The 26,607-nt window shown below is 36.1% G+C and overlaps 1 protein-coding gene across 5 annotated transcripts in view; it reads right to left on the bottom strand.

Moving 5' to 3' along the window:
* The window catches only part of LOC150109305 (irregular chiasm C-roughest protein-like), a 641,937-nt gene that overhangs the window by 190,428 nt on the left and 424,902 nt on the right, over positions 1-26,607 (bottom strand). For all 5 annotated transcript variants that reach the window (XM_090407227.1, XM_090407244.1, XM_090407237.1 and 2 more), the window contains 2 exons: positions 24,885-24,991; positions 7,751-7,958 (listed from right to left, as the gene is read on the bottom strand). In XM_090407227.1, coding sequence (XP_090263353.1) covers positions 7,751-7,958; positions 24,885-24,991 — 315 coding nt within the window. The remainder of the gene's footprint in view (positions 1-7,750; positions 7,959-24,884; positions 24,992-26,607) is intronic.

Raw genomic sequence — 26,607 nt, 5'->3', positions numbered from 1 at the left:
TGCAACCTGCAAGAGACGCCGGTGAATTTCTGGTATTACCCACCACCAGCGGGGAGAAAACATTTTCCCAAAACTGGGAAAAATAAAGAAGCATCCCGCCCTAACAACAGCGGAAGAAACTGTTTCTACCCCTCCAGCAACAACATCAGCTGAGGGAACAGTCTTCCCCTCAGCTACTTCCACCATACCAACAACAACGGCAGAAGAATAACATATAGCCGAGGGTAGTGCAGAGGAACCCATGGATAGCACTACACCAGCTATCCTCCCCCTCAACAACAGAGGAAGCTTCTTCTGGCAACGTTTCAGAGATCTCTCCCTGCAGTAGCCAGCATCCCCCCCCTGCAGAAGAGAAGACGGGGGGACCAACTTCTTCCACTCCCCAAAGAACCTCCTAAGAAGAAGGGTACGGCTTCGCCAAAACTTGATAAGAACCATCGAAGCCGCTCCAAACACATTCAGACCCAACAAAATGGAGGTGGAAACCCCCTCTTGTCGACACGAACGTATCAACTCCCAAATTCGAAATCTCACCTATATGATTATAGGGTCGAAGATAAAATCAAAAGCTTCAAAATTAAGAACATTCGCCACGAGTTCAAGGCCCTCTCGAACTCACGTGCAGAACTCGTGGCGAATGTTCTTAATTTTGAAGTACCCCGTCACATCGTTTTGGAGCTTTGGCAACAGAAACAGCACCAGGGTCGGGGTATTTATGCTAGCCCCCCCCTTTCCTCCGAGCCGTCCATAACATTCAGAGAGATACAGAAGGGAGAGTTCTCGCCATTGACTGGAAATACCGGGGCTGTACGCCCCGGTATTAAGATCTACGCCCCGGAAGACCGAACATCTAGGTCAAGATTCTTCCAGTCACTCCACAACTACCTGTATGGCGCCCATCATATCATCCTGATGGGGGACTTCAACTGCGTGGCGGACCCGGCCTACGACAAAGTAGGGGGAAATCCCAACACAGGTACAACTGGCTACAGGGACTTGAAAATTCACCTTAGGAATCTCCAGTTTGCAGACATCTGGAGGGCTCACAACCCCTACTGTCGGGACTATACTTGGACAGGCCAAGGCATCGGCACATAGATTCTTCGAGTCACTCCACAACTACCTGTATGGCGCCCATCATATCATCCTGATGGGGGACTTCAACTGCGTGGCGGACCCGGCCTACGACAAAGTAGGGGGAAATCCCAACACAGGTACAACTGGCTACAGGGACTTGAAAATTCACCTTAGGAATCTCCAGTTTGCAGACATCTGGAGGGCTCACAACCCCTACTGTCGGGACTATACTTGGACAGGCCAAAGCATCGGCACATGGATCGATCGCCTCTATTTGACACCTTCTCTTGTCTCCAGAGCCGAGACAATAAGGCACGTTCCAATTGATTATTTCATCTCGGACTACAAATTACTCGTGCTCAGTTATCATTCATTAGAAGCTGTAGATGTTGGTCCAGGCCCCCTAGAAGTTACCATCAGACTTCCCATCCCTGTTCTCGGCCAAGCTTAACCAACTGTGCTCCACCTGGTGCACCGCTGGCTGGGACTGGGCACGACTAAAACTTACCATCAAGGAAAACATAATAAAATGGGGCCAGGAACGTGCCTTCCTCAGAAGAGTTCGGCTCCGTGACCTCTACAAGGAGAGAAGCTGGTTCGTGGCCAGCCAACGCCAAGGCTTTCCATGTCACAACGCCATCCGGGACATTAATCTCGGCATTGAAATGGAGAGACAGAAGCAGGTGGAAGAAAAGAACATTAAGATCCGTCTCCACCTCCGTATGAGATCGGCTAATTCACCTTCGATTGATTAAACTAAATTTATTATAGTCTAACCAAGTGGAAAATAAACTTCCAACATTAAAGATCATTAAAAAAAGATTAAAAAAAAAAAGCTTAAACAGAAATAGAATACAGTTAAATCGAATAAGATCATCGTAGCAATTACTGAGGTTAGAAAAATAAATTTGCCCAGAAATATTGTCAGGAGTTTATGAATTTACTTATTTTCATTTCTTTTGAGATGAGTTTCGCAAAATATGTAAGCACGTATTATGTTCGTTTTGTATGTCCATACGCAAGTTATTCCTAGACTATGGCTGAACGAATTTTAATGAAATATTGGCTATTTGGAATTCATAAGCATTTGTTCACATTACTCTAATTTTTGTTTCAATGGGACCATTCACAATGTACCTTAAATGGAAGTTAATAAAATCTGGAATTTAGAAAGTACGAAATCTATTCCGCAAATCTATTCCTGAAATTTCAAAACTTTTTTTTTTTTTTAATATTCACGAAAATGTCCTGAAATTCATCATAAACAATGTTTTGTTTTGTTTTTTCTTTCTCTGTGTTTGGATTTTTAGACGAGGTATTTTATATTACAGTCGCCCCCCCCCCCCCACTTTCCCCCCCAGGATTATACTGAAATGGCATTTGGTGCCAATAAAAAACTTCATTTTGTCAGTGAATGGATTTGAGCATATTTTATTAGAGAAATAATGGCATATTTGTCATCGACATTTATATACGTAGATTCAGATTAAAAGAGTGGAATGGAACAGAGCAGAATATTCTACTCCAAATTTCTCAGTTTACTTTCTTATTTCGCAAAATCTTACGTAACGACTATTACCATGAGAAAGCACTTATGTTGTCAATAAAAGCAGGATATTAACCTGCTTTAACGGAAGGACCTTGCTCTTTCTTATCATCACGCTGAATCAGAGTCATTATCTGTATGATCCATTTATCATCTGCCTCTTACAGTCTGTTTTCTATTTTACTGTTCGTTTTAATTTATCACTTTGCTGCCAGGAGAAAATGGACAATTTCAGCTCTGTTTTCGCGCTGCCATTTCGGAACATTAGCTCTCCCGTCCTACCCTCCTCCTTTCCCCCCCTTCAGACCGTACGAAGTCATCTGCTGTTATAGTCATTTGTTTTTATAACCATATGGGCTGGTACACAATGCGATTTCTAATTTTTGTTATTTGAAGCGAAAACGTTAACAGAACAAACTACTAGGTCTATTCATTTCCAGAAAAATACATTTTCATAATTTTCAAGAAAAACACTTCTACGTGTGAAGAAATCGTTCAGTAGTTTTTTCTTTTTTTTTTCTTTTTTTTTTTAATCTTTCTTCGTATTCAGTTTCTTCCGCCCTACTTGCATAACCTTCACAGTCCAATTTTAGTGTGATGATATACAATTAACATACAGTAGCACATAAAACATTACTGTCAACTCAATGATTTGCTGCAATCGAAACGCGAAAGGCACGTAACACTACAGAATCATAGACGATCACAGCAGCCATGAAAAATTACATTTTCGATACCTGAACTCTGAGCGCAATCGGAGCAGGGCAAAGAATTATTTATTATTATTTTTTGCAATACTTGAATATACACGTAGGCATGCTAAGATACCGAATGCAGGCCAATAGAATATCGCGGTTTGGTTTTCGATTACTTTCCTATAGTAAAAATGGTCAATACGTTTTTATTGATCCGCTGGAATCATTACTCTTTGATAGAGGAGAGTTTATATTTCACACAAGTTTAAAAATGGAAAACCAAATACTTCTAGCTTGTGGGTGAGTCATTAATACTATGAAACAGCCCGTAATCCAAAATACAATAATAGAAAAGAATTATATAACATAAGCGAACAACATTGAAGGGGAAAAACAACAACAACAAAAGCTAATCCTCGTTAAACACTAGAAATTTATGGATGTAAGCCGATATTAATATTCGACATTTAAAACGATATTCCAGATTTAAAAAATAAATAACCTACAGATAAAGAAAAAAGTATATTCTTCAACCAGTATAAGTTCAGTATTTTTCAAGTTTTACTGAAAGAATTTGAAAACTGTTTCAATAGTATTCTACAAATGACAAAATATGGCCTGGACTTTTTCTTTTTCATTTCGTCAGTATACAATATTTGTTAACAAATAATAAAAGATGTTGAAAATCAACTCAGATAAACAATGCATTAAATGACTTTCCTTAGCAACGAAAATGCACAAATTAATAGACATAAATACACTAGCTTCCTAGCGTTCATATTTGTTTCGGCAGTATTTCCAAACGCACAACTGCTTTATAGCAATTTTGACCACCTAGATAAAATGAAAACTAGCTTTAATCCATTTTATTTAATGGAGCATCAAGTGGAGAGGGAAAAGAAAGTTAATTGTTCAGAGCCAGGACACAAACAAAATATACCATTTTTCATAATCATATATGTTTCCAAAAGTTCTATACTTTCTTTTCTAAAATAATAAATGCTAATAAAGAATGAATTATAGGTTATGGACTAGTGATCGCACAATATATATATCCTCTCCCAGCCAAATCAACCCTGCCTTCCGTGTTACGGCCTGTTTCCACAAATGGAGCTCTGGCGAGGCGAGTATTGCCGTCTTAAAAGCATATCTTCCCTAGTTGGAGAAAATGCCAGCTAGACTTCTGGGTGGTAGAATGTCTTTTATCGCCCGAAGAAATACCGCCGCTTTTCTTTTTGGAGATGTGAAGTGGCTACTGCCATGTTCCATCTTCAGAGTAGGGCCTCCGGTTTCTGTCCTCACCCTTTCTTCCCACATGCAGTGCAGGTCTTGCTGTGTGGGGGTATGTTCAAAACACTATTATTATTGAACTAGGGGAAACCAGTACTTGCTCCGTTGAATGATACAGCAATAAAGCAGGCTGGCCACAGGGATAATGTCTGAGGCCACGCTTGAACTAAAGTCTGGGCACTCCTTGTGTGGAAGTTATGTGTACAAGTCCAACACCTCATCTGCATGCCCCTACTTTTTAAGTTTCCTGAATCAATCTTAAAAAGTAACAAAAGTATGAAAAATACAACAAAAACTGTAAAAAAAAAATAATAATATATAAAATATCCCCTCCAAAATAACAGCAAGATTTCTTCTAATAAAAACTATTTCCAAATCCATTTCAACAACATTCGTGACAAGTACAAACATTAATGATATACACACTACCATTTACAGACATCAAAACCTGATCTGCTATTTCTAAACTGAACCCCAATTGGGTTCCTCGACGACTCCAACCCACCTCAACTATATATATTGTCTGATGGATTCAGCAAATGAAAAAAAAAAAAAAAGAGGAACGAGTGCTTTTGTCTAATCTTGATACCCCTTGACAAAGAATATCCAACCTGAAATCCCAGCTTTCTGATCTGCTTTGGCTCAAGATTCACTTACCTCACTTTATAGCTTTCTTTTGCTGACTATACCACTCCTTTAATTTTTTACCAATCCTTTCTTTTGCTGACTTTACCACTCCTCTGAGAACCATGCTGTCATTTTTTTACTAATTATAGCTAAAAGTTGACGCCAGCATGGTTGACCGAGTGGTTAGCGCATCTGTTCTCCATCCAAGAGGCTGCGGGTTCGAATCTCGCCTAGGGTATGGATGTTTATGTTTGTCCTTCCAACTCTCTGTGAAAAAGGTTATCTGCGACCCTACCACTTCTTCCATCAACTGCAGTTGGCCCCTGGCAAGGGGCTATAAAACTAGGCAAGAAACCAAAGGGCAAGGAGTCCAGTCCAGCGACACCCCCATTTGATACCAAAGCAGTGCTGATGATACCACACTCCTCTGTAAAAAGACAGAGAAAAACTAGAACGAATCCATGATGGAGTTAATCAGATCAGAAGGAACAGAGGACTTTGACTGAGCCCTAATAAGACAAAGATTATGGTTCTTGAACCTTGGCGTAGTAAAGCTTCGGCACTGGGGCAGTTTCCAAGTGCGTTGGTGTCAGAACTGTTACACTATAAAAGGCGCTAAGCTACGAATTTGCTAAGAACACTAAAAGATCTTAATAAAAATAAAAACTTGAGATTACGTAAAAATTTAGTTCTTCAATCCGAAGAATATAAAGTTGGTTAAACTGCGTTATGTATTTTGTTTTGTTTATTCTACATATTCTTAAAAAAATTGCTTTGAACAAGCGCACAGACATGTAAAGACAACCCTTGTAGTTTCATTTGATCTAACTACACATTTTAATTTTAGCGTATTCCCGTCTGAAAACACGCTATTGCAATTTCCCTGTCATTTGTCTATCAACGAAATGTAAAAATATTGCTGCTCAAATACTCAGCGTAGAATATTATGTAAAGTTACATGAATAAAAATCTTCTGAAAATGAGCATATTGTCAGAGAAGGTCATGTGAAACAAAACGCATATACGGATGTACTTGGATACTTGGATAATGCTCAATGGCAGTTGGACAAAGAGAACACACACACACACCGGATCATGAAAAGAAAGACAAGACAAGACGCTATCTGGAGAGAAACAGTATCTCAAAAGGCTTCAACAACGAGTAAACTAATTACACGTAAAAATGCACATGCATGCGCATGCGTCACATGTTGAACAACATTGTTTATTTAAATGTTGGAATTGTTAGTCGGATACTTTGTGATACTAATTCGTCTCATTAGTGCAAATTAGAAGACGCGTCGTGATCTTAGATGCCGAAACTTTCGTAGTTTGTATAAAATTCCACAGAAATAAACAGTGCGTGAAATTTAGAAAACATTTATTCATTAAAGACAAGCACATTTGGCTTGTTTGTACCCAGCACTGAAGTAAAGTGATAAGTGCACATCGTATTCATGTTCTTCTCAACAAGAGATAAGACAGTTAAAAGCAAATTGACATTTTAAATTCGACCGAATCGTGGATGTATTAGCATGTTCATTTTCAGAAGATTTTTATTTATATAGCTTTGCATAATATTCTGCGTTGAGTATTTTGAACAGCGATTTTCTTACATTTCGTCAGACAAATGACATGAAAATTGCAATAGCGTGTTTTCAGACGGGAATACGCTAAAACAAAAACGTATGGCTAGCAATCAAATAAAACTTGAATACAAGGGTTTTCTTTAAATGTCCGAGCAATTTTTCTAAGAATATGTAGAATGAACGAAACAAAATAAATTACGCAGTTTAACCAACTTTATATTCTTCGGATTGAAATACTACTGAATTTTTACGTAAAGGTTTTATTTTTATTAAGATCTTTCCCACATTGGCATCTGCCAACAGGCTTCGTTTATTATGTTTATTATTAGAAACTGGACGTCTGTGTGATAAGAAGCCGAGAAAATAAAGTGTGTGTGATGCTACAAAGTTAGACGCAAGATATATGTATAGCAATATGAGAGTAAAGTACTGAGTATTTCGTAGTATTTCGAAAGTATTTCGTAGAGAGTATTTCAAAATCTTGTCTAGACAACTAGTTAAAATAAATGCAAATAGTTCTTTTTTTTTATGAGCCCCGTGACTGAATTTTAATACCATTTAAAGAAAGGAGACTATATCTTATTAAGCATTAACGATATCTAAGTGCAGGCTCGCTTAATAAATTCGTCACTATAATGAATGACTGAGTAGTGGTTAATTTTCTTAAATTCATCATTACTTCTTATTTCGTTGAACATGAAAACCATTTCTCATTTTCCAAAAATATTAAATATGTACCGTGTTTTGTTAATGATAAATCCAGTAGGAGCGAACGCGTTTCTTGCAAATAAAGTTAATAGCTCAGTGTTGATAGCTGCTAAACCTTTTTAGTGCTACTTTACAGAACCTCTCGACTAAGATCGTTTTTATCAACTACTGGACTCATAGTATAAAGGAAGAGAAAGAAAAAGAAAAGGAAGGCTTACATTTTACTTCCATAGTGATGGATGCAAATTGAGGCTGCTTCAACGCCGGGTTTTCGGAACGGCACGTGAACGTTTTCCCGTCGTGGTCTCTACCAGGGGTTAACGTCCACTTTAAAGCTGCGTTGGCTCGCTTCCCATCACTCAATAACTGTGTGGTATATTCTGTACTGGAAGTCACTATATTTCCTTCTCCATCTAGCCACGTCAGCTGGAAGAAAAAAAAAAAAAAGAGAGATGCGATTACATTATTAATGAGGAATGATGCAATTCAAATTTATGAATGTTTACTTTTTTTTTCTTCAACATAAAAAATACATTCATAAACAGATCTTCTGTGAGCTAATAGGCACTTTGGAATATATGAGATGATTATAGACTTGAACGTTCAATCTGGAAATACTAGTACAGCAATTTATTCATGACAGGTAACATATATTGTTGTGTGCACCAGTGGCGCACCTAGGATTTAATCTTGGGGGGGGGGGGGGGGCGAGTTGAACGGATAAAAATATTTTTAATACAATGAATTTGCATGAACTTCCGTTCAACTAAAATTCGTTAAATTTCATTCATTCAATAAAATTTATTAGGTAATTATAAAAATTTATTTAAAAAATAAAATACAATTTTCTTTTCTTTTTACAAAGCTCTTGAATTATTTCAGTCGTGGTTACATTAATCTCCTCTCTCTCTCTCTCTGTGTGTGTGTGTGTGTGTGTGTGTGTGTGTGTGTGTGTGTGTGTGTGTGTGTGTGTGTGTGTGTGTGTGTGTGTGTGTGTGTGTGTGTGTGTGTGTGTGTGTGTGTGTGTGTGTGTGTGTGTGTGCGCGTGCGCGTGCGCATAGCCAGTCTTCAATCGTGATTGTGTCATGGTAGATCTTAAATAGGTTTTTAAAAGGCATAAGTTAGAAAATGACCTTTCACTGATGCATGTTGTTACTGGAAGCGTCGCAAATATTTTTAATAAGTTATAGATGTTAGGATATATCATTTTGTCTCACTTTGAAACTGCATCAACGGCATTTTTGCATGGAGCTATTGCAAACGGTCTTTCAAATTTCTTATACCACAACTTGAATTCGGCGTTCAAAATTGCTGGATTTGTATAAGGCAAATCACCGGCATAAAATTCACACAATTGACGAAAATCTTCCATTGCACTTGCTGTTGGAGCATTTTTTCCATTTGGTAGAAAGAGAAAAAAAATATATTTCAAAATGTTGCGGTGCCGAGTGAAACGTTCATGAAGTTGAGTCAATATTTGGTCAATAAATGGAATGAAATAGTTCTCCTGAAATACTCTTCTACAGAATCGGCTGGAACATTGGACCTCAATGTTTGTTTTGATGAAGTCCTTGGCTTTTTAATGTCAATATTAAAATTACTGGCTTTTATACATGCTTCATCGTAAATATCTTTAAATGAAGAATCTGGTGTTTCACGAACGGTATTTTATACAACAAAATTTAGTGCAATTAAGAGGTCACTGTCAGATTTTTGCATTATTTTAGACAATGGTAAGGTGCACGCAAATATTTTTTGCAAGCTAAATAAAGATATTATAAATCTTAAAAGATATTAATATCATAAACAACGAGGACGTCCTGTCTTTTAGGGATATTGAAGAAATTGTGTATCTTTTCAATTATGCCAATGCAATTTCTTATTTGTCACAGATATAGCATTTCCAAGTGCCAAATTCAAACTATGTGATGCACAATGAACATATAAAGCTTGTCGATATTATTATTACATAACATCTCCAGGTAGTCCAAAGACATATCGAGGAAGGGCACCTACTCTGCAACTCTCCGTCTTCGCCAACCACAACTACAATCATCATCTACACCAACGCTGTCTACTGCCGACCACTACCACTGTATTTTCACAGACTATTTCACAGACTATCACAAACATCCATGCCCACGGCGGGATTCGAACTCGCAGCCTTTTGGCTGAAGAGTCGGCCAACCAAGCCGGATATATAGATAAAAAATTAAATTTTGTGGATAAAAATTAAAACAAAGTTTTAATTTTTATTAAACAAATAAATAAAATGATATAATTATGTTACTGTTTACTTTTAATGAAATGGATGAGCTTCTCGACCTTGCAGAGTTGCTGGATATCTGGCTCAATATTGGTCAACTTCAGTCGAAGATTGGCGCACACACACACTAAGACGAATTCTGTATTTTGTTTTTATTTGAAGGAGCGATGAAAATCGTTTCTCGCAAAGATAGGTTGTAGAAAACTGCATGACGATTCTCGGCTTCTTCAAATAATTCATGAAATTCACTTCTCACTGAAGGCGAGATCCAGAATCGAGCCAAACCACGATCACGGAATTGCATTTTAAGCCCACTGTCACTTGAAAGCTCAATTAGCTGCTCTTTTTTCGATAACGAAAGGTCGTTCTCGTGACCGCAGGCCTGAAATGGATCGTGAAATCACAGAAATTTCTTATAAAAAGTTATTCGGAAAATGTTTCCGAATTCTGTTACAGAGTTTTGAGGTGGACAAACCCTTTCCCAGTCGTTAAATTCTAAACTAATGAGTTTCGGGGCCCTATACAAAATAACCAATTGTATTTACCTTTTGAATACTGTACTATCCGGGGAAGCTCCAAACCTCTCCGTCCCTTTCATCACGCATTCGTAATCAGGCTACTGTTGATATTGACTTTATATACACATGCTATTGCTTCAGTACAACACACTAATGGTATTTGAGGATTCGCAATATTTTATTAGCTTGACCATTCACTTTTGCTACAATATGATTATATTATTTTTGTACCTAATAGAATTTTTTCTCCTATTTTTATTGCTCACTAGATTCTGTTTTCTTAGAGATAGCCATATTTTTTCGTTATTTCTAGAGGGTGTGCCGAAAATCTGCACCGTTTACCAGTGTTACATAATTAAAACAATCTTAATATTTATGCAATACATTATAAACAATGTCTTTTATATAAATGAAACAATTAGTAATAAAAATAAAATATTGATAAATTCGTTTTTGCTATGTTTATTCAACCTCTAATAATTGCATCACTGCTAACAATTGCAGAATTAATTACTGTAGTAAATTCTCTCATTTTCCATCGAATGTCGAATATACCAAGCCATTACACAAAATTTCTTGCCGATACTTTTTTTTTCCTAGTGCATTTATTAACGTACAGCGGAAAATGAACAAACGATTCCATCAGCGCTGATTGACTCTAAGTGGCAAGCCTACATTACAGATTTATTTGAAATCATTAATCACGGTGCTCTAACGAGAATAGTAATATCTTCAGGTTATGAATAATATATCAAAAAGATTTCTAAAGTACCCCGATCAATAATAGATGTTACATGCAACATCGAATACGTGCGAGATTACTCTCAATGCGTTCACTAACGCAATATCATGCTAATACTTTATAGCTAATGTAACACGTGGTTAACGCAGTAACCATGGTCACCGTTCAAACAGTCACGGATAATTATACAATCAGAGATGATCTTATCTGAGGACGTTTTAGATTTTTTTTTTCCCTCAAGGGCAACGCCAATGCCAGTGGCACTTTTTTTAAAAATAGTTTTTATGAAAATTTTCCGGAGAAATAACTTTTTATTTCGACTTTAAAGATGCAAATAAAGCTCTTTTTGAACTGAGAAATATCAAGGAACAGTACTTATTAAGCAAAATGTATTAATTGGAACTGTTTGCACAGTTTGATAATTGGAGCCAGTTGAACTACTTTTAAAACTGACGTGTGTATAATTTGAAATTAATGATGCTGTAAGTTGCCGCTACAAATCTGTGACCATTTTTATGTCGAACTCAGCCATATCATTTTTCTATAGTCTTAACAGTACAGAGCGCATACCGTAACTGGTGCGTTTATTTATCACTTGCATGTGCACTCAGGGTCGGTTTCTCTGACAAAAAAAAAAAAAAAAAAAAAAGTTCCTAGAGGATAAAAATCCACAGCACCTTGATGTTGGAAAATTTGACAATCCCAAACATGAACTGCTGGTAACCGACACCATATTAGCACAATAAAAAAAATCGCCTTCCTGGAGAGTCTCTCAACTATCAGGCTGTGAAGAATTTATATGGCAAGCCCTCGCAACTTGCTTAAAGCCTAGAATAACCATGTTTATTACCACACCCATCGTAACAAATGAGAGCAAATACTCGATAAAAATATTCAATATCTGCTTCATTCATTTTTCATAATTAATCTTTGTTACTTCTTTCAATGAATGCAAATAAAATAAAGAACGTGTATAAAATAATTTTTAGGAATATGTATTTTGAAATCCAGAATAATTACATGCAGGGTTTCCACAGAGAAAATATCGGTATGCTAAGTGTACATATTTTTCAAATGGAACTGTTCCTACATGCTCAATGTTCTTCTAAACAGCAGGTATACAGGTTTTATGGTACGCAGAATATGATACAGCGATTCAGATGCAGCAAGAATTTAGGTAAATATATCAGACTAATTCGCCTGATGATAAAATGTTTAACCAATCATATCAGTTTGAAGAAATCGACTATGCTGATAAGTCTAAAAGACCTCCCGAAAACTTTCGATGGCCATTTCCCCGAATAGATGGTTGAGTGGAAAAGGATTAATTTACTTGGCCACCTAAAACAGTCCCAACATTACACGCTTAATTTTTTTTCCCTTATAAAGTTACGTAAAGGAAAAAAGTGTGCACACCAAAAATGAGTTTAAAATACAAAATTAGATACACCAGTTATCCTTGTAGTAGTGTCGGGATGCAACATGGCAAGCGATAAATTACAGGTTGGGTGTCTTGCTAAACATGGAGCTTATATTGAACCTTTCTCCTCCCCCCCCCCACATAAAAACTCTTACACATCAATCTTTCATTCATAATAGTTTTTATTGCATTATCTTAGTAGGCCTGTTAGCTGAGAAACGTACCAGTCTGCAACCAATAGGCTGTTGGTTCGAATCTTACGGATTAGGTAAAAAATAAAATTAATAAAAAAAAAATAGGGAACATACTAATGTATAATAGGTTAAAAACATTACGTGGATGGGAGTTACATTAAAAATCTTAATATTATTTTTTTCCAATAAATATTTGCATTTAAAATTGAGCATTCTTTTGGAGAAACCCTATATTATATTGTTCAATAATCCTGTACATTTTATTAACTTAATCCTGTACATTTTATTAACTTAAGACTGAAAAAAAAAAAAAATCCTGTACATTTTATTAACTTAAGACTGAAAAAAAAAAAAAAAAAAGAAGAAGAAGAAGAAAGAAAGAAACACGTGTTGTGTATAAATATTTCCGTTATTGATTAGTTTCCCTGTATAATAGACTGTATATGACTAACCAAACTAATGAATAAGCATAATGGTATGTATGAATTCTGCAAGATCTGTGATGATATTTTGATATGTTATGTTTAAAGCTTATTACAATTTAAAATGATCTGTTTAAAACTGGGTCAGAAATGTTACATGCAAAAAAAAGTAAATTTTCAGAAATCTTATTAATTCCGAAAACTTGATCCCTTCTTGTATCTGCCTTACTTAACTCAATTGGTTAGTAATGATGTAGAAAATCTAAATAGCAGTGCAAAGCTGCCTTCAAAGGATACCATCTCATGAGGAAAGCCTGTAGTTTAATGATCCACGATAAGCAGTACTCGTTACGAAACTGCTGCAAACAATTACAAAATTCCTTTATCTGTAACATCAAGCGGACTAAAGAAATAAGTATTCATAAAACATATAACTTCAAGGATTATAACAGTGGCTGGCAATTTCATTTTATTTCATTCCTAACATTTATAATTGACTAGAAAGATTATAATAATTTTCACGTATTCGAAGTTAAAAGCGTAAATATTTTCAAAAAAAAAAAAAAACAAGTTAGAAATAAATTAATTTGCTTTAAGTTCTACACTATTATATTTTTTTCTAGATAAGAGACATTCCGATGCTAACATCGTATTAATTAAGTATCCCAAAAGAAAGAGCCTAAAAAATAATTCCCAAGGTGGTGCGAGATAGCGTGAAAAGATTGCATCTTCACGAATGCCATACTTAAGAAGAGAATGTGCACGGAAGCTATTCCACTGAAACCTAAAACCACACATTATGTCTGAGTCACGTGAATGAATTTATCAAAAATAAGTCATACTGCAAATGATGTATCACATTTACAACCACTGTTAAACTTTCAAAATCGTTTAGCATTTACAATAGATATTATCATTCCCCACTTTCATATGTAATAAAATGAATGGGTTTGGTTAGAACTATGAATGAAACAACTAAAGATATGAAGTCAGTGTAGTATATCTATTGATTTCGCGTTCTCCGGTTGGTTTGTCTCTTTTGCGGGATGACCAACCGGGAGAAAGAACCTATATGCATATGATTCTGGCTAACTCTTTTTTTGGCTGAAAAAGACTATCAAGGTTCTTTAAAAGACCTAGCTTCAATTCTGCACGGGATTTGAAGCTAGGTCTTTTAAACCAAAAGGGAAATGCCGTTTGATCCTTTTCGCGAGTACTTCATGAAATGATCTGATAAACTTAAAAATGAAAATGTGTTTTAAAAAAATCCTTGACTTCAATTGGAAATTTTGAATATAAACGACAAAGGAATGAAAATTTTACTTCGTTTCTTGAAATCTTAGCATTATTGATAATTCAAATCTATTTATAATTTATATACAGCGAAATTTCTCTCTCTCTCTCTCTCTCTCTCTCTCTCTCTCTCTCTCTCTCTCTCTCTCTTTTCATACATATGTTATCTGCAATTTAAAAAAAAAAAAAAGCGCTTTTGTAAATAAGAAGCGAAATGTAATAAATCACACATTTCTCCTTGGCTAAATCTAGAATCCTGACGACATTCATAGAATTTTTTTTTTTTTTTCAAACGCTCCTCGCTGGGTCCTCTTCTGTGTTTTCAATTATTCCCACATTTATGTTCAAATTTTAGAAAGTATTTTTTGTTGTTCGTAGATTCTGCAAATGGTTTTTTTTTATCTTCTCAGTAAAATCCCTAACCTCATTTTTATGTACACCGCCCCACAACTTAATTTCATGCCATTATTTGGCCTTATTTTACAACAAAGAATTTTGACTATTTGTCTGTGGGAAATTATAGTTTTTTATTCATTAAGTCTCTCTCTCTCTCTCTCTCTCTCTCTCTCTGTAAAAAAGCATGAAAGCGGTCTTATTTTTACATTAATCTTCGAAATACCACATTCTTTAGTCAATTCTGAAGTATCATTTGTATCTTTCGCGATCTTAATTTGTTTCATAAACATTCTTGGCTGAAGTCCAAAGTCCTGTCTCATCAACAAATAATGAATCTCTACGTCACTGCAGCTACCGGAATGACGTTCTGTTTCTAGTTCGCTTGACCTTGGAGTGTATATGATAGAAAGCAAGCCTCATGAAAACAGCTGGGTGTGCCGGAAAAATGGAAAGGAAAAAAAAAAAAAAATAATAAAAAAATAAATAAATAAAACTCAGGGACCAAATTCAAGGTAGAGAATATAGCGTAATTTACGGTAACATGAGTGTCGACAACAAACAAATTTTTTTTTTTTTTAGAAAGTGAAAAATTAATAATCCTTGGGAATCTTAGATAACATTAATTAAATCTGCAAACGCAATAAACAGAGACAGATTAAGCAGCTAAAAACGGACTTTTTTTAAAAAAGAAAAACTGGAATCCTCAACTAACGTCGGCTTCTGAAATTATTTTTAAGTTATTAAAAAAAGTCGTTGACATAAGATAACGAGGAGATCTTAATATTGGTTTATACAATTTTAATGTGTATTTTCTTTTCTTTTCTTTTCTTTTCTTCTCCCCTCTTTATGATTTTTTTTTCTTTCAATATATGAAATAAATGTTTCGGAATATCATACATCGCATGAAGCAATGTTGCTTCCAGGCATGTTTACAACCTTGTTGCCATGAAGAAATATGTCAAGAATTTTCCATTAAGTCTAGATCTAATTAAAACCACTGCGAAAATTAAAAAATAAAAATAAAAAACTAGTGACACGCTAATGAACAGCTAGTTTCTATGCTAGTGAAACAACGGATCGAATTTCACGAGTATTCGCATTGTTAGTTTTCATTGTTCATCTCAGATTTATTCAACTTACTGAAATTTAAGACCTCATAATCTCTTTATAGGTAATTTAAAGATTGTAATATAATTAAAAGATTTTATATCGTATACATATATATGTATATTTAAATTATTAAACATTTTACCATTCTTCATAATCTAGGAAGATTAAATCTAGTACATCTTAAGAAATATCTTCATCAACAAACAAGTTTCTCGTGCACAATACTTATTATCAAACATCTAAGAATTGCTGATTTGCCTCCCTCCCCTCCGTCTATCTACATTACTTCATGCCCTCATTCATTTTTACTATTACCATGTGCTGAATAAGTTTAAAGTGCTACAAGAGCAAAGGGATACACTCAAATTCAATATTTTCTTACAGCGTCGCAAACTGGCCTTTTTTGCGGTGTCTTACGACACTTAATCTTCTATATATAAGTATCTAGAAAAACTCATAAAATGACCGTCTTGACTCTCAAAGCCGCCTCTGATCGATTGCGAACTCCTGAAAGTTGAAGAGGACCGATAGAAATATGCAGAGAAAAAAAAAAAAAAAGAGTTCAGATTGACGAAATCGTCTTTCAGGAAGAATACCTGGATACCAGTGGGTTTTATTTCCACGATGTCTTTATTTCACACTGCGATTAGGCAGTAAAAGTAGAATAGCTTTACCTTACAGTCTAAAGCCCAGATCTTGAGGAGGAAATGAAAGATCAAACTCTGAGACTGACATGGCCCTATGGAATAGATGAAAGTGAGATCAAAGAACGAGCATCGAACTGGAGACGGGCACTGAACTGTAGAGGGCAAATCGATTCTCTCCAAACCTCCTGGTCCCTAGGTTATTTCCTTTCGGGTTTTCTATCAACTTGGCCCAGAACGCTTAGAGACTCGAGAGTAGATGTTCGAAGGATAGCGTACATGGCAGTTACTGGAGTCAGATGCCATTTGAGTCTCCGGAGATGTCTGCTGCTATTTACCTCTTTTCTGTGACTGGTGGTCCATCAGGATCTCCGTGGGATCGCAAAAAGCAGTTATCAAAAGCTTACGACGCAGCATCTCTCTGACCTAACATTTGGCTCGATCATAGAGTTAAGAGTACCCCTTTGTGTGTATATGGTAAAGTTTTGTCATCAGACAGTTAGTCAAAATAAACCCTGACATCTACTGGGTAGTAGGCAAAAGGTATGTGAGAGTCCTTTGTAGATATGGATTAAACCTTAGTTGTGCGTTCAACATTGGGCTGAGAATCAGTGTTGGAAACAAAGTAGAAACAGTGTTGGAAACAGTCATGTAGATACAGCTACAAGTACGGTATACAGGTTTGTCTCGTTCAGTGGGATGTGATCACCAACAAATGTGGTTATGTAACTCTTTAATACGATATAGTTATACAGAATGACTGGCAATACATGAGCAATTATTCGGGACAAAATAAGTGGAAGAGAGAAAAATTAAAGAAAATATTGATTGAAATGTAAAATTTACGTGTAAATTTCGACGGTGAATTTTGCATGTTAAAACTATTTAGCCAGTTATATTTTTCTAATCCGGGTGGGGTGCATGTTGTATGGCTAGACAAGTTCATCGCTTCAATATTCGATTATAATGAAATGGTTCCTGATGAATACTGTCTCAGGTGCATACAGGCATATGAGAGTATCTTGTTTTAAAATGAACATCCATGCTTTAAACCAAAACTCAAACTTATTTGTTAATTTCATAAAGAAATTCTTATTGCCTTAAAAAATTATCCATTATTGTATTATTGTGATTATTGTTATTAGCAAATAGTGAAAAAAGAAAGCATGACGACCTCGATGGTTTATTTTCGACCATTTCTGGTTATTTATATTGCATATATTATATCTATTATAACCTTTTTATTGAATAAAATTACAAAAACTCTCCGCGTACTTAAAATATCTGAAGAGAGGAGAATTAACAGTTAGTAGAAAGTATTTCACACCTAGAGAAAGCAAAAAAAGTTATTTCCCATTACATATTATTTATCGCTCATTTTAGGACACTTATCTGTTTCTTCTTTTCCTTTTCACTCCAGAAACCTCAATGATTCAACTTTTCTACCTTGGAGGTCAAAGGGTAAATCCTTCTTTCTCCTTGCGCACTTTTTATCTGTACACGTGTACAGCTGTAGCTAGGACATTAGTGGTCTTCCTCTTCGGAATATGTTCCCTCCTCCGCTTCGACGCATACGTTTATTTCTCCTTCTCCTTCTCCATTGGTGAGCGGTAAATTAAACCCTTTTACGGTGAGCACAAACAAATTCGCGCCCATTTCTAGATAACTGAACCAGCCATTTAGATAAGGAAGACGGCACCGCCTCCAGATAACAAGAAGGCTCCGCCTGGGGAGGAAACGACTTCTCTACTACTCAGTTTCCTCTAAAGAATATCTCTCGGAGACCGGAAGTACGACTGTCAAATTTGTCTGTACTTGCTCGGGGTGGTAGTGGTGACAGTGACGTTGGTGAAGCCTCAGCAACTTTATCGGGGTGAACAGCAAACATCATTCCCTTTCTTTTTCTTCTCTCATCTTTCTATTTCAATATCGAAATATTTTGCGTGGGGCTATAAATTTGTTTAATGAGTTTTGTACGGCTGTAGAATCGGACGCAAAGTCTCATATTTTCTTGACAACTGTTTCCAATTTTTCGGTACAAAATGTTGTCTATAGATATTTTGCAATGCGGTAAAAACAGAATAAGAATTCTTCATATATTATGTGCACAGTACTGCAGAAGTGGAGCTACGATCATCTAACAAGGGAACAGAGAGGGAGAGAGAGAGAGAGTTGCTGGTGAGAAAGAAACAAAATATTAGACGTGGATTATCTTTCATCCTCGGACTTAAGGTATATGCGACATGGATGTACGAGTGCAAGCATGACATCAGGATCTTCTACCATGATGAACGCATCCGAGTGGAAAAAACGTGGTGATCTTGTTTGATGCGTGGGCAGCTTGTAGACAAGAAAGAGTCAATGACGTGGATTATGTGGTGCCATAGAGATGTATTTTGACTGAAAAACCTCGCTAATGATTTTTTGTAGTCACGGCTAGTAGCATACTCCGTCACAAATTCTATTTTCCAGGCTGCCAGTCGTAACAGATAGCGTCAGATTATATTGAACTTAAAAAAAAAAAAATAGTCATTTATCTAATGATTCCAGAAACCGATTTTTATAAATGCTGTCAGTTTCAATAATCCATCATGATGCATCATTAATGCTCAGTTTTGAAAGATTTACTTTAACCACAGAGGATCAGTTTGTTTGTTTTTAGAGGGATGAAGGGGAAGCCCTCACAGAAGTCGCATACTTCTTTCAGAATTACCTCAAATAAGTCAATTAAAAGCCTCTCAAAAGCACGCTCTCCTAATTTGGAGAGCACTTCCAACTGCAGGAAAATGGACATCACTACACAATATGCATTTATTTTTGGTATGCAAAGGAGATTGATGGTTCTCTTGGAAGTCAGTTCGATTTTGTATGCCGAGATGAGCGAATCACATGCAAACATCAGAGAAGGATGATAGTCGGATATCATTTTGAGAAAATGTTTGTACATCTTAACACGTTCATTGCCAATTACGCGATATCGCACGATGCGAGTTCTCACCAAACGGCCGATCACGTGTTATCGCGTGGACGTCGCTAACTAAATAAAAAAATAAATAACTAAAATTTGGCCACCACACGAAATTCCAATTTTCAACTTGGCAATGAAAGTGTTAATCCACAGCCAAACATTCACAAATCCAGTTAGCAAAACGGTGAACTTGTGAATTTCAAAAAAAAAAAATAGAAGTCCAGGAGTGAACTGAACAAAAAATACCACTTGGTAGCTCAAAAGATTGAATGATAGAAGCTGGCTACTTTATCTCGCTAACAAACATCCAGAAATCTGTGTTTGGAGACAAGCAGCCACAAGCAATCCCTGGTCCCGATGGCATTCCTCCAATTGTCCTGAAGGACAATTGGAGGAATGCCATCGGGACCAGGGATTGCCATCGGAATGACTCCTATACGCTTGGAAACTGGCCCACAGCCTGGAAATTGGCCTATGTTCAACCCATTCCCAAGAAGGGTGAAAAATCACTGCCGTCAAACTACCGCTTTATGTTACTCACCTCAGTCCTATCTGAGTAATGGAGAGAACCATCAATTCCCAAATCTACACTACCTCGAAGGCATACAGCTAATAAACTACCACTAGTATGGATTCCGTTGCTGCCGATCAACAGATATACCACATATATCACCCATCTCGGGACAAATGATATGGAGAAGTTTGGTGAATCTCAAGTGGTTGCACTTCATATTTGACTGGGTCTGGCACAAAGGCTTACTAAATAAACTCCCATCATTTGGTCTGTTCCCAGGACTTCTGCAGTTTGATTGAAGTTATATAAGACAATACCAGTTTTGTCTTATTTCTCACAAAAAGAACTATTTTCTCATAGTATTATCTTTGACAACATTCTAATTTCCAGACAAAGATGAAATTTCTCTTCTTGAAATTACCTTGACATCAAGCCTCTCCTGAAATAAACACATCACAACCATTGCTTCCTCTACTTCGGAAAAACTAGAATCTTTAGCTCAAGACTTTCACCTCTGAACAGCTGTTAACCTTATACAAATTACAAACTCGCTCAGCTATTGAATACTGTTCTCACATTTGGAGTTGGGTCCTAAGACCTCCCTCAAAATGTTTGACTCAATACACAGAAGGACAATTAGATTGATTAATAACCCATCTCTTACAAACTCGCTCCTCCCACTTTCACACAGGCTTTTGGTTTCTGCAATGCGCATTCTATAAACATTTCCATGGCAAATGTTCATCTGAAAGAGCACCAATAATTCCCCCACTCAGTACTAAGTCCGTTGCAACAGGTGTAGCTGCCGTTCAACATTCCTTCACAGTACGCCTTGAAATTCACAGAGCAAGTTTCTTTTCCTCTTGTATATGTGTTTTCCAAGGAATACAATATACAAGCTTTTAAATTAAATGTAAACAAGTTTCTCCTTTCTCAACCTACTACTCATACACGGTACTAATGTAGTATAGGTTGATTAACCAACTTCTCATGTATGAGCTCAACGTTAAAAAGAAAAATTCCATAAGTGCACCCAAGATACAGCGAGTCTCCTATTGTGAATTTTCACGGGCGCTGCAGCCTACAAACCTTTGTTTACAACGAATACATATCATCAAACGGCACGGACTAAAGAAAATAGAATCTGGATAGCGGCCACCGTTATTCAATAGAAATCCGTCCCGCGGAGAGACGAATCACTCCACGTGATATTCCAGAATGCGGATTGCTCAGAGAACGATTTTTATCTGTGTTATCCCAACGATGAAAAAAGGCAGATAAATTCAAGCAAACTATGACTCCTTACTTTAGTTTTCTCGAAAATAATGGAGAGTTTGTCAAAGCCCACTTCTTTACCACTTGGAGCAATTAATAACAACAATATGGATTCTACCATATTGCTTGTTACTAGCAATATGGATTCTACCATTCTAGATCTACAACAGATATAACCATCATCACCCACCTTTAGATTCAAGGAATGAAAAGGTGTGGAGCAGTTCGTATGTTCACTCATGACATTTCCAGGATAATTAATTGGCTCTAACATAGCGGTCTTCTCACAAAATTACCATCTTATGGGTTTCTACCTTCCGCTATTCACAATTTTGAGATAGCCACTTGCCTTTATAGTGGTTCACTACGTGTTATGGTAGTTTTCTCTCTCTATAGATTTTCCCACTACTTGTGGTGTAACTAAAGCTCTGCATTTTTGCCCACACTCTTTTATTAATGACCTTCTCTCACTAAACTCACATTCTGTCGGCAATTTTGCTAATCACATAATTTGAAAAACCTATTTCCTTTCTATCTGGCAAATGTTGTAGTACTTAAATTATTCAAGCCTCATGATTTTCCACAACCAATATCTTAAACCCTATCTCCTTACCATTCTTTAGTGGGGTACGGACAGCCCAGTGAACTTCATTGCTGGTGTGTGGGCCTTTCAGTGTGAATGGCCCACACTCCAACAATGAAGGTCGAAAAGTGTATTGTTCAGCTCTATCCAAGACACTACTTTCCTCACTTGAAGAACTCCTAACAATGTATAAATTCCAAATCTTCCCTACACTAGAATACTTTCTCACATTTGGGACAATGAACAAATAAAAAATCTATCGAAGTATTCTTGATACTATCCATGACAGAGCGGCAAGCTTATGAAGATCTCTCTCTCTCAGACACATTCCAGTCTCTTTTTTTTGTAGGCATTCTGTTCATGCTCCATCATTGTGGTTGAATGGCCACTTCAGGACACCATCATTCAACCACTTTCATCTAATTATATATAAACACAAGCAACTGATATTGATGCAATTTCAGATGAGTTTGGTGCGTTATTTCTCGTTCTTTTCTCTTCCTTTCCATCTTGTGTTCTTTGAAAAATCTTTCCTTACAAAGATTACAACCTCCAGCTTTCCAAGAAACTTATAAACATGTTCCTTCTCCTTAACACTTGCTTACAATTAGCACTGATGGGCTATTAGTTTTGGAACCCTTTGTAGATGACATTAATATTAAAAAGCCATAACAGAATGTCGTAATACAAAAATGCATCGTAATGACAAATCGTTAATACTGAATTCTGAATATTTCTCTTCTAAGCTATGACTTCTTAACACAGGGAATATGCTGCTCTCCTTGTTTACTTTTTATTTATTTAAAAATTAAACAAGAAGTGTATTCTTCAAGAAGTTGGACGATAGCAAGGTTCAGTAACTTAGGTTCAATAACTCGTCACAGCCAAATAACTGAGCGTTATAAAATGCAATTAATAATATAATTTGTCAATTATTCCTTCATAGTTTTATGGCCATGTTTGTTAATGAGTGTGTTCCAGGCCAGCTTGTTATCTTTTCAAAATGAAAACCCTGAGTTTCCGAGGGTGGGGGGCATCCATATGAAACTCATTTCCAGTTAAAACGTCTTTATAGCATGTTCTTTGTATCCTAGACAGTGGAATCAATGTCTTACCTATCAAAGATTATCTTCGATACCAATGGAGCTATGGAGGCTCTCTCTCTCTCTCTCTCTGTAATACTATATATTGTCTTGTTCGGACAATATCCAGTTCTATCTGCTCGTCAAATATGGACTTATCATAACATTTCCCGTGTGTGTGTGTGTGTGTGTGTGTGTGTGTGTGTGTGTGTGTGTGTGTGTGTGTGTGTGTGTGTGTGTGTGTGTGTGTGTAAAATGTTAATAAAATAATTATGTGTCAGGTAGAAAAAAAACACATTATTGTAAATAGTGTGTGACTAGAGATTTGCAAGCATCAATAAGGATGAGGAGAAAGGAACTCTCGGTATTCATTATATCGTCTAGAAATAGACACACATTTTTCGCCCGTCCGAATTCAGACGTGATGCTGCTGTAATTTAATTATCAAGCTAAACCTCCACAGCTAAAGCATGCTGTAAATTTTGCTGCTGATGATAATTTTTTGTAAAAAGTTTATTGATGAAAAAGAGGTAGAAAAAATTCTTCATGAACGTGTCTAATGTTCATAAAACAAACCCTTTAAATAATGTTAGCTAATTATCCAGAGTGCCATAAATGAACTCCTAAATTATATTTAAGAGCGAACAATCTTACAGAATAAAGGATATTTCAACAAATAATCCCAATTTTGATCTTGCAAGATGCATATTGGGAAAAAACGGAAAAATAATAACAATATCATAATTAGAGTACTAATTGAGGCTAATAATTCTTAAAAAATGACTACTACTTCTAGTCTAAGCAGCCTATAAATCATCCTTGGCTACAGACATAGTCCTGCACACTTCCGCTCGTTTTGTTGGATCTACAGCAAAACCATTATGCCCTTACATAAATGGCAGATTAGCATCTGTAGAAAAGCAGATTAAGACAAGGGCATTAGCACGCGCTAATGCACAAGGTAATAATCTTTCTGTTGTAGATAAATGGAACATCTTGTACGACTCAGACAAAAATGAGCGTTGTCAATTCTAATTCGATAAGCACGGAAAGTGAATGCGATAAGCCTGCAACTGGCTTGTACATTAATCCTCGAGAATTCAGAGCCAGGTTAAATGAGACGAACTCGTGGATAAAATCAACGCTTTACCATTGTTGACAAAAGATGGATTTATCAACAATGAAAAACAAACTACCTCTAATAGTATTTTTTTTTTTTATGTAAATTGATTGAATGCGAACGTGCTTGTGTGAATAAATGGCAGATTTCATTTGAGTGTTTAGATGATCTTCACTTCACAGCAACCTCTATCATACCTAGATAGTTTACTTTTAGCACTTAGTAAAACGATTATCCTGTATTAATATTAACTTCTGCATTTAACGTCTAATGTTGTTTACTGGCACATCAGAAAACTTCGCGAACTATATTCATAAAACTATCGAATATTTAACTGGTTTTATCATAATTCAAACACCATTTCTGACACAGTCACTCAACTGTTTTCTACTTGCAATTTGATTTCTTTATTTCAGTTTAATTACTTCCTACAAATAACTTTTCTCCCCATTACATGTACGTAAACATTGTATTTATGGTAGGAAGACATTTCTTGGTTTTTATTCAGTTTAGTGATGATTTCAGATTTAATATATATATATATATATATAATGACTATAATATATATATATATATATATATATATGTATATGTATATATAATGACGTCGCGCGTGCACACATCTTTTTCTTAATTTTTGTGGATCATTTTGGTTTAAGTTTAGCATCGTATGCTAATTAACTAACTTTGCTATTCAAATTAACCACAATAGAAATTTTAAAAATAGAAATCTTTGAAATCGTAAACGATTTTTCTGTTTTAAGTATTTAAAAGTTTCAGTTTAAAAGAAGCGGCGTTTACTCACCTCAGCAGGTGGTTTTCCTTTATGAGACTCACAGGTCAACTCCACTGTCATACCTGCCGTTGTGCGAAGAAAATCACCTTGAACGATCTTCGGTGGCTCTGGAGGAACTGTAAAAATGAAGACAAATATGCAAGAATTTTATATGAAGTGTCTTAAAATCTCTTAGTTCAGCTAAACTAAACTAATCCAATAAAAACAGTATTTATATCTGATCTAATTTCTGATCTAATTAAAGCTGATTACCTCAAGACTCTGCGGATTTTTTAACTTACAAATTCTAATAATAGTGGGGAGAAGATTCTTTGTATGGACTAAAAGCGTAGGTGAATCTCATTTTCTAAGAAAAATAGAATTCTTTCAGTACTGTGTACAGTTCTGATTTCCCAAGCTTGTAGGAGTCGGAACTTCATGTGGCAAGTTTCCAGGTGTAAATTATAGAGTACTTCCTTGCTAGAGAAGGTCTCATTGAACTTAAATTATTAGAAAATACTGGTATTTTCATGTGTTAGGAGCGACCAGTCCATTTGGTCGCGTGGACAGCGTTTCTTTCTCCAACACAGGCTGTGAATCCGAATCCCATGAAATGAATGCCTGTGAACATTTTTACGTGGTAGAAAATTTTTATCGCTTTTGTCCACAGTCGTGCTCATTGGAGATGTAAAGTGAAGAGCAAAGTACCTTGTTCAGTCTTTTCTGATTATCTCCGTAGTGCTAATATACTATGGGTATATTACTTTACAACCTCTCGTCTGTACTTTACAATTACAATTACTTTACTTTACAACCTCTCGTCTGTTTCTGAATGTAATATATTTCTCTTTGATTGACTTAGAATAGCCAAAGTTTGTGTAATGGGAAAAATTCAGATTAGTTGTGATTGAAGAGGCTGAAATTTGAGTTGCTGTGGAAAAAGGAATCGCACGTTTTCAAAATGGAGATGAACAAAAACATCGCTGTAATTGGACCTCAGCATATTTTTAGTTCCAAATCACGTATATTTTGAAAATGATTCTAATAACATCCAAATTTAGTGGTTGATTTTAGGAGGTATCACATCTGATTCGTGTAATCATTTCATGCAACAGCGTTGCCATGGCCGTTGTTTAGTAAACTGAAATTATGAGGAATTGGAATATACAGTAATTGATTCTTTACTAAGCCATACACCTGGGGAATTTTACTCAACTCCTCTGCAAATTGTGGTCTTGACAGAATACTACATACCACTACGGCGACTCCTTTCAGGCACACGCCTGGTAGAATAGGGCATATGTGTATTCGCTCGCTGACCTGCAAACTTCCTCGCTAGTAGTATATTAGTGCCAGATCTGTATAATAAACATTTCAGTTATAAGCTCCAAAAAAATAATGTTGAATTTTTCTGTGATATCTGGCATAACTCTGGAAACATCATTCATATTGCATGTTAAGTAGAAATGGAGAGAGAGAGAGAGAGAGAGAGAGAGAGAGAGAGAGAGAGAGAGAGAGAGAATACTTGGTCTGTAGAGAAACGACTGGGCTGTTGAGGCATTATTAAACCTTCTCTAATCACTTATTAAATGATACTATCAAGTAGTACAACAGAGGTCAGCCAGATCGCTGACTAGTACATTCTGGTTAAGTTGCATAGAAACACAATGCAATAATAAGCGATGACTTTTAAAAATGCACATAACTGAATCTGGTGAATTTAGCACCTGAATTTATACTGTTAACAGAAGTG

Source organism: Typopeltis vanoorti, chromosome 2, assembly GCF_054136105.1.
Source record: "Typopeltis vanoorti isolate ZY-2024b chromosome 2, IOZ_Tvanoo_1.0, whole genome shotgun sequence".
Classification (NCBI taxonomy): Eukaryota; Metazoa; Arthropoda; class Arachnida; order Uropygi; family Thelyphonidae; genus Typopeltis; species Typopeltis vanoorti.
Note: the sequence above shows the minus strand (reverse complement) of the source record. Positions and strands in the feature narration are given on the sequence as shown.